The sequence below is a fragment of the Salmo salar genome, chromosome 26, assembly GCF_965601325.2.
Source record: "Salmo salar chromosome 26, fSalSal1, whole genome shotgun sequence".
NCBI classification, from domain to species: domain Eukaryota; kingdom Metazoa; phylum Chordata; class Actinopteri; order Salmoniformes; family Salmonidae; genus Salmo; species Salmo salar.
Window position 1 is genome coordinate 44,428,416 of NC_138316.1, and position 9,886 is coordinate 44,438,301.

The following is a 9,886-nucleotide window of genomic DNA, read 5'->3' on the forward strand; positions in this document are numbered from 1 at the left end:
TACTGCAATAACATAACACACTGATACAACAGTTACAGTTCTTTGTGTTGTTGCTTAGACAATATTTTTCCCTAGATCCTTATATTAGTAGAGTTACTACTATAAAGCTACTCTCGGTGCCAGTTTCCACCCATCAACACCACACCAACAATGTTGCAGGAGTCATCAAAATGGTTAAACAATCTTCTTAAATGCGAAAACCCCTGTGGCATGTTATTTTAAGTGGCAAAGCCTTTATTTGAACACAGATGTAGGATATTCATTTGATCACTCTTTTGTTGCTGAGAATTTTCCTGCACAGCAAGAAATGCAAACGTGTAGTGTATTCAAGGTTTAAAAAGGCTTCCCAAGTTTGTAATTTACACTTTAGAATGTCAGACTTGATTTGCCCTAATGAAAAATGAATCAGCCCCTACTAAACCTTACTAAAAATGTCCATTAATTATAATCCATATAATAATTCACATTTCCTGTTGCTGCAGGAAATGGGGGTAGATGCACTTGATTCAGCAGTCCAGCTCCGGGAAGGCAAAGTGGTACTATTTTGAACCATTTTATGAGTCTGAAGGTAGAACTTCACCTGGCCATTCAGATAGCTCATTTGAAAATGTAAGATTTCAAAACTTTTAAAATCCCGACTAGAGAGAGACTCAACGAATACAGCAAAGAGCTGCTGTTTTTATGAGTGAGTTCATGATTAAGATGTTATTCATCACTGTAAACACTTTGTTCAACACCTTTATAGCCATAAAATGGCCGTTATCCCTACTTCCATGCTACATCCAGCACTGAGCTGTAATGGAGTATAGAAAAGTGTTCCCATAAGCTTGAGTTTCTATTATTATCTGCTTGTCTCTTTTTTAATATTGAGGAATACTTTCTCTGGTCATAGGAGTAACAACATGAACTGGTGCATGAGTTTCCCCATCAGCTGGAAGACTGCGTCCCCTTTTCTCAGCAGAGGGAGGGAGAGAGGAGGGACGGTGAGTCGGGTAAGAGGCAGCCTCACCGCTGCTCCCTCCCTCCCCTCAGACAGATGAAGGCCATCAGTCTAGTAAAAAAAAGCTAATGATTATGCTCACTCAGCTGGGACTCACAAATAATACAACAAATGATCTATTACCAGTGTGATCATATACCTAACATTTTAAAACAATGTCAAAATGGTCTGAGAAGAACAACATTGGCAGGACAATTCAAGCATATCCAATATGCAGTGATAATGTATTGGGCCTATACCCTATACACTACTGCACAAACCTCATTGCTACAGAACTGTTTGTAATTGTTTAATGTTGCATAGGCTTATACTTAAATAAAGATCTTGACTCAGAAAGTGATCTGGACTCAGAAAGTGATCTGGACTCAGAAAGTGATCTGGACTCAGAAAGTGATCTGGACTCAGAAAGTGATCTGGATTCAGAAAGTGATCTGGATTCAGAAAGTGATCTGGACTTGGTTGTAAAGGTTGGTGATCGTTGCTGTAGGACATTCACAGCGTGAGGACAGGTGAGGATATAGCACAGCAGACACTCAGGCGTCAGTGGGGCAGCAGAATCAATCATTCCGGCTGCACAGACACAGACACGTGTACACAAACACACACACGCACACGCGCACACACACACACACGCACGCACACACACACACACACATGTGCACACACACACACACCCACGCACGCACACACGCACACACACACACACACTTTACTGTCTGACTGGAAAGCTACATTGCTCTAACCACGAGACAACTTCCCTTGCTGGACCATGGGATATAAAGACTCTATTGGAGTGGACTGGACACTAAATATAATGTTGGATTGAGAAATATTTCAATTATGTTTTCATGTGTAATTATGACAAGCGTAGCCACGAGTGTGACGCATGGCTGCACAAAGCACGGCATCGCAGCGGGAACTGTCAGTGCTTCGTCATGGCTGCACAAAGCACGGCATTGCAGCGGGAACTGTCAGTGCCTCATCATCGGTTGTACATGTCATCAGTCAACAGGTAAACTCAGCTGTTGAAGAAAATGGTGAACGTTCCAGAACGCAGGAGTAGCCAACAGAATGTCTCAGTCACTCCACCATAACCCCTAAACTTTTGCACCTGGTTATACAATATTGAAAATCCTTCTAGATTAAAGAACGTACATCTGGTATCCCTCCTTTATAGAGACCTTCCCTGTACCGTAGTTCTCTCTCTTCCATCTGAGGAGTGTACACAAGGCGTATGAGTAAACTCATGCTTTTTACTTTTTGCTAGTACACAAGGCCACATGACCAAAGCCTCCCTTAGGAGCGGTGACAAGCATTCACCCCCAGGCGATGTATTGTACACAGTACACCGAGCAAAGCCCCATGGCAGCTGAGCTGATCACTTCACAGTCACAGCCAGTGCTCGTATACGGGGCCTTCAAGTGCCTCATATTGGATAGAATTAAGTGTGGATAGGAATGAAAGCTGTGAAGGGATTTGGTCTATTTTCTTTTAGTGGGTTTGTGAGCCATATGTTCTGCCCAGGGACACAATAAACATCACGACGGCTCAGTAGCTCACGCACGGCGCAGAACACATGGAGAGCAGGCCCTGAACTCTGGGCTAAGGTCAGGCGTATTAATACGCCTCTCCCAGCAGCTTCTGCTCAAAGAAAATAGGGCAGGCATAATCATAATCTGCTTCAACACTAAAATAGAGAAGTTTGTTTGATCATTGCCAGCATCTGATTTGGTTACAATACACTCACAGCTCTGAGGTGTTGCTGTTAGGCTATTGGAGATGCTGTGGAGAAAATATTGTGTATTGTATACAATATTTTCTCCAAAACTATGTAGGAGGATGACCATGTGTTGTTTTTTGCTTGACGGGCAGGTCAAGGGTCAGCTTGTGTTAATTTTGGTGCACACACACACACACACACACACACACACACACACACACACACACACACACACACACACACACACACACAGACACTAGGAGACACTTGAAAAGCTTTCCCACCTCTTCAAATAACTACGGAATATTTCCAGTAGAAATCAGTCAATCATTTAAGAAAATAGAAACCATATGTACTTCGAGGAGACAGAAACTATAGGAAGAGAGAGAATAAGCTGTATAGAGGAACACATGTCTCCTGGGACTGCTGTGTGAGACAGTGGGAGGGAGATGGAGAGAGAAAGTAAAAGCCAGTAGAAGACTGATAAAGGGAAATAGAGAGAAATAGAACAGAGGGTGTGTGTGGATGTGTGTGTGTGTGTGTGAGAGAGAGAGAGATAGACAGAGAGAGAGACAGAGAGGGAGAGTGAGAGAGTGAGACAAAGAGCGAGAGAGAGAGCGCGAGACAGAGTGAGACACAGAGCGAGAGTGGGAGAGTGGGAGAGAGAGAGCGAGAGTGAGAGGGGGAGAGTGGAAGAGTGGGAGAGTGAGACAGAGAGAGAGAGAGTGAGACAGAGAGAGTGGGAAAGTGATACAGAGTGTGAGAGTGGGAGAGTGAGACAGAGTGGGAAAGTGAGACAGAGAGAGAGCGACAGAGAGTGAGAGAGTGAGACAGAGAGCGGGAGTGGGAGAGTGGGAGAATGAGACAGAGTGGGAAAGTGATACAGAGGATGAGACAGAGAGAGAGCGACAGAGAGTGGGAGAATGAGACAGAGAGCGAGAGAGAGTTAGAGTGGGAAAGTGGGAGAGTGAGACAGAGAGAGAGCGACAGAGAGTGAGAGAGTGAGACAGAGAGCGGGAATGGGAGAGTGGGAGAGTGAGACAGAGTGGGAGAGTGGGAGAGTGAGACAGAGAGAGAGCGACAGAGAGTGAGAGAGTGAGACAGAGAGCGGGAGAGAGTTAGAGTGGGAAAGTGATACAGAGAGTGAGACAGAGAGCGGGAGTGGGAGAGTGGGAGAATGAGACAGAGAGTGAGAGAGAGTTAGAGTGGGAAAGTGATACAGAGAGTGAGACAGAGAGCGGGAGTGGGAGAGTGGGAGAATGAGACAGAGAGTGAGAGAGAGTTAGAGTGGGAAAGTGATACAGAGAGTGAGACAGAGAGAGAGCGACAGAGAGTGATAGAGTGAGAAAGAGAGCGGGAGTGGGAGAGTGGGAGAGTAAGACAGAGTGGGAGAGTGGGAGAGTGAGACAGAGAGAGAGCGACAGAGAGTGGGAGAGTGAGACAGAGAGCGAGAGAGAGTTAGAGTGGGAAAGTGATACAGAGGGTGAGACAGAGAGAGAGCGACAGAGTGGGAGAGTGAGACAGAGAGCGGGAGTGGGAGAGTGGGAGAATGAGACAGAGAGTGAGAGAGAGATAGAGTGGGAAAGTGATACAGAGGGTGAGACAGAGTGGGAGAGTGAGACAGAGAGCGAGAGTGGGAGTGTGTGCTTCCATCCCCGGACCAGAGTAGGATCACAGCCTTGTGTTCTGCATCTCAATGGACGCCCAGCCACCAATACTGATGAGCCACAGAGTGTGTGATGTCCCATATACAGCGTTATCTGTTCTGGGTAAACGGATAGAAATCACAGTCCACACTGTCCCTAAAGTTCACTTTGACCTGGACATTCACATCCTTCACTATTCAGTATAGCATTGTTTCTAAATACATTAAAGAGCCAAGGGAGTCAGAGTTAGATTTGGTCATGAGTGATTTGCTTGCAGTTTTCTCTGAAAGGAATGGAAGACTATGCTTAAAAACATAAGATGAAAATATGTCTTCAATTCATAATAATTCTCTGTTTTGTTTTACCTTAACGTTCTACGTTTTAATCCCTCTCAACAGATGCTAACATTCCATTGAGGAAAATGCTTATACAAATCTGCCCCAGATACTGCGGCGGCCAGGGGTGTGATGTAACGCTAATGCCTTTACCTCTGACTGGGTTTAGGAATGTTTCCTAAGTGCTGTTTATTGGTCACCAATGGAAAAAACACCCCCCATGGACCCAATTGTGCCATTTCCTCTTGTTCCTGCTATGGATGCTGGGTTAGTATTCATGACTTTGTTAGGAACAGATGGTTAGAGATCCTGAACGCCTGATGCTGTGATGAAACATTCATACCCCTTCCTGTGGGATTTAAGCCCTTTACTCAGGGGGGGGTGTAGGTATCATGGGCTATTACTCTGCGTTGTGTGACACCCTGTCACCAGTATTCCCCGTTCCCCTTGACAGAAAGACGATCCTGGTAAAGGTTGAGTGCAACATTCACTATTTATTGCACAGTTGGTCTTGTCCAGTCCAATGTTGTCCAGTCCTACAAAAGTCTGTTGTCCTCCTGCTACGCCGACTCAGTCACCCCTTAGACGGAATGGCAACATTCACTGTGTGTGTTGATGCAACAGCTGGCATACAGGAAATCTATGAGGACGGCGCTTTGCATTTAGTTTAGACGGCTGAAAGTAAAAGTCAATGGTCTTCATTATGAAATCCTTGGGAGTTGAATTTACATTTGTAAACTGGTGTTTTACTCTAGCTTTGTTCTTTAAATCAAACATTTTGTGCTGTTCCTAAATCAACACATGAACTCCCACCCTCAGATGACTTTAAGAATTTTTAAGTTGTAGTGCAAATTTGAAATCAAAGACAAAAACACAAACATAACCCATGAAAATTATAAGGCAACATTTATAAATATATCAAAAAATAGTCATCCAGGAACTATCTTCGTTACGAAAAAGGTACAAAAGTTTTGTCCTGCACGAGTGAGAGTGACATGTTTTTCAGTTCCTCCGCTGACTTTACTGCCTTATAGCCCAGCTGATGTAGAACCTTCTGACACGTGGCCTGCGTGTACTCCACCATGTCGTAGGACAGTTTCAAGCGCCAGCTCTCGGCGTTGGCTGCTGAGTCTCTCACCGTACCGTACTTGTGTTTAGCCGACAGCTCGGTGCTGCCCCTAGTGTTGGTCTGTATCCATTCCTCCACGCTCTTGTCCATTGACAGACCCAGGAAGTCATATATCTCCATGGTCTTCAGCAGAGGGTTCCTGGACAGATCCTCGTAACGCACCAGCATATACTTCCCTTTGAGCCAGTGGGGGTGACTGAGCCCTGTGGACACAGAGCCGAGGAAGTCCTCACAAACCACCGTCAGCTGGCTGAGGTCCAGGTTGTAGGGCCTCCGCCCTGTGGCCCTCCAAATCCTCCACAGACGGTAGGTGTCCCGGAAAGTCTCGATCCGCGATGACAGGATCCCGCGAGGGTCGCGCACCAACTGGATAACCTTGATGTTCAGCCGTGGATCCTCCACCAGCGCCCGCAGGTCCCCGATCTCCGGCACACGCACAACCTTGATTGCCACATGCCGCTTCTCGCGGCAGGCATCGGCCGCCAGGGTCATGTTGAGGGCGGCGCACTTCTTGACGCAGTCACCCTCCTCTACATTGGCGTCGGTGGGTCCAAAGGCGTCACACACGGGCTGCGAGCATAGCGCACGGCTGGCCCCTCTGCGGAACAGCTTGTCCGTGGTGTGGTTGGCTGGCGCCGGCTTAATGTAGCTCTCTAGGAAATAGAGATCGCAGCCGTAGAGGCTCCGCAGGAGATCGCGACTGGCACCCAGCATCACCCTGCGGTCGGCTGCGTTGCGGCTGTGAGATAGCCGAGGGATCAGCGTGGTCTGGACATGGTAGAGGGGCTCAAATAGGTAGAAGATGTCAGCATGCTGGTTGAGCAGCTGGCCCACGAAGGAGGAGCCGCTGCGCGTTGTAGCCAGCACCATGATGTGGGTCTTACGGGAGGTGTTGAAGCTGAAGTAGGGGTAGTCGTCGCAGCCGGCCCGCCCCTCCATGGGGGACTCTGTCTCGGGGCCTCCTAGGAGGCCACAGTTCTGGGGGCTTGGCACGGGGCAGAGCTGGAAGGGCTTGGAGGTGAGAGTCCGGATGGCGGTGTACTGGATGGCAATGGAGGCCAAGGCCAGCAGGATCACTGCCTTCCAGGAACATTGCATGGCTGGGCCACTTCATTTAGACGCCGCGGGTCAGAGCCAAGTCATATACCTGAGGTGGAAGGAAATAATGGTTACACTAGAGAACAATGGACTAACCCTGCTATTGATGCATATCATTGTACTATAGCCTCTAATAAAGAACTGCACTTGGAACAGTTGCTGTGAAGTCTATACAAGTTATGTAATGATGCATGTATCAAGTGTGAACTTGAAGACCAGCCTGATTTATTTAGAGCCTCAGTTTGATGTGTCAGTGCAGTGTGTTCTGTGTCACTGCAGTGTTCTGTGTCAGTGCAGTGTATTATGTGTCAATGCAGTGTATTATGTGTCAGTGCAGTGTATTCTGTGTCAGTGCAGTGTATTCTGTGTCAGTGCAGTGTGTTATGTGTCAGTGCAGTGTATTCTGTGTCAGTGCAGTGTATTCTGTGTCAGTGCAGTGTATTATGTGTCAGTGCAGTGTATTCTGTGTAAGTGCAGTGTATTCTGTGTCAGTGCAGTGTATTCTGTGTCAGTGCAGTGTATCATGTGTCAGTGCAGTGTATTATGTGTCAGTGCAGTGTATTATGTGTCAGTGCAGTGTATCATGTGTCAGTGCAGTGTATTCTGTGTCAGTGCACTGTATTCTGTGTCAGTGCAGTGTATTATGTGTCAGTGCAGTGTATTCTGTGGCAGTGCAGTGTATTATGTGTCAGTGCAGTGTATTCTGTGTCAGTGCAGTGTATTCTGTGTCAGTGCAGTGTATTCTGTGTCAGTGCAGTGTGTTCTGTGTCAGTGCAGTGTATTATGTGTCAGTGCAGTGTATTCTGTGTCAGTGCAGTGTATTATGTGTCAGTGCAGTGTATTCTGTGTCAGTGCAGTGTATTCTGTGTCAGTGCAGTGTATCATGTGTCAGTGCAGTGTATTATGTGTCAGTGCAGTGTATTATGTGTCAGTGCAGTGTATCATGTGTCAGTGCAGTGTATTATGTGTCAGTGCAGTGTATCATGTGTCAGTGCAGTGTATCATGTGTCAGTGCAGTGTATCATGTGTCAGTGCAGTGTATTATGTGGCTCTGCTTTCTATGTGACCTCCAGCGATGCGTCACATGGCTTTCCCTCTGTTGTGGCTTGTTGCTTCTACTGAATAAGCTGATATCAAAAGTCTCTTATGTCCACTGAATGCTCAATCACTAATGTACCGTTAGTTCACCCTCCACTAATCTCTGCCCTAAAGGCATGGGTTGAGAGAGAGAGAGAGGGAGAGAGAGAGAGGATCAAGTAGCCAGAAATATAAATCAAAATGAATTGTTTCTCTGACCAGCTAGCTTTTGTAATTGAAAGAATATGTCTGTGTGGAGGTGAGTGCAGAATATCATTCACAAAGACATGTAAACCATCCACAGTTGCACAACGTTTTACGGTTTGAATTAATGTCACATAAAGGGGGAATCCATAAAAAAAAATGAATTAACATGACAATTCAAAAGGCTTTGTGTGGCAGTGATACATTATGTAGGATAAATGCCGTTGTATTTCTGTACAGAAATGTGATGCTCTGAACGGTAGTCAGTCACTACAATCAACATTCATCATCATCAGCTCCAGCTACTCTTTCAGAGCGCTCAGTTCTGCTCTGATTCCACCTCAACCGAATTCACATTGTTACACTGGGAACTAAAACCCAAACGCTGAAAAAATACAGTTTTAAAATCCGACGACTTTATTCCAACTATAGGCCTAAATGAACTTTTAATACCAAAATATCCCAATGCTCCCTCTATCCCATATCACTACAGAACACTGAGAAATGTAGGACATTAAATGTAAGCTAAATAAGTCCAATGAATGGTAGGCCTAAGCATCTGTTTGTTTATTTATTTTGTAGATAGGGATACCTATAGCCCAGGTTATTCCTCTGACAGACTCAAGTGGATTGCTGATTGAGCAGTGGCCCAATCTCATAAGAAATCAGAACACGATAAGAGAGCATAGACTATTATAATTGTAACAACGCATTAAACACCGCTTTGCCACTATGTGGTTAGAATAATTGCGCCACCTGTAGAAAAGCGACGCTTTAAACAGCATGCGACTGGCAAGTAATGTCTACCGACAGAGCTAACGGTGTGTGTCCGTTTGTGCGCGCGGGGACGCAGGGTAAGCTTCTCTTATGCATATACACTAAATATAAACATGTCATGCACCACAACCAACCAACCAAACATAATGGAAGGCATGGATTGAATATTTGTAAAACAATAACTTTATCCACATATTGGTACATGTTTTAAATGAACCTACCCTGCTGCAATTAGATCGCATAATATAATGGAAACATCGAACACGTCTGTTTCCACAGGATAGCCTAGTTACCTTATTGACGGCTGTGTTTAAGGACTGCCGTCAATCGCAAAGAAAAGTAGCAGCCGTGCGATTTTTCCAATCACAGACAACCGGTCTGGTTTCTACTAAAGCAGTATCCACGGTACGCTCCCGCTTCTGCCATCGGGATAGCGGAGAAATAAGTGGAATATCCGTGCGTAATAGATCCATGAGTATTCACACTTAAGAAACCATTTACAAAACAGAATAGTGTAGGGAAACACCCTACACGGAAAAAATAACTGATTCAAATGAAAGATGTGGAACACCAGGAGCTTCGTGCGCTGCATCCGTCGCGCAGTCAGGTTTCTTTCAACTGATGCGTGGAGGCTGTGTGCGTGTGAGGTAGGCTACACATGGACTGAATGTCTGGACCACCCCCAAACGCCCCTCTCGCCCTGTCTCTCTCTCTCTCGCTCTCTCTCACTCACTCACTCAAATTCAAACGCAGACATAGTCAGGTTTTTAACCCATCAACAACACTTGTCAGAATGTACGCAATGGCCACAATTACCCTGTTATTGGCCCCCCCTGGGCCTGTTGTTTATTTAGATTAGGGTACGAGATTATTTCAGAAACTAGAGGAGATATTTGCTTT

General features: G+C 45.8%; 1 protein-coding gene across 1 annotated transcript; it reads right to left on the reverse strand.

Annotated features, from left to right (window-relative positions):
• Positions 1-5,175: 5,175 nt before the first annotated feature.
• On the reverse strand, positions 5,176-9,540 carry chst1 (carbohydrate (keratan sulfate Gal-6) sulfotransferase 1). The gene is given in 2 exon segments (NM_001173753.1): positions 5,176-6,977; positions 9,280-9,540. A coding segment is annotated over 1 exon segment (1,278 nt). The 5' UTR covers positions 6,929-6,977; positions 9,280-9,540; the 3' UTR covers positions 5,176-5,650.
• Positions 9,541-9,886: the final 346 nt, after the last annotated feature.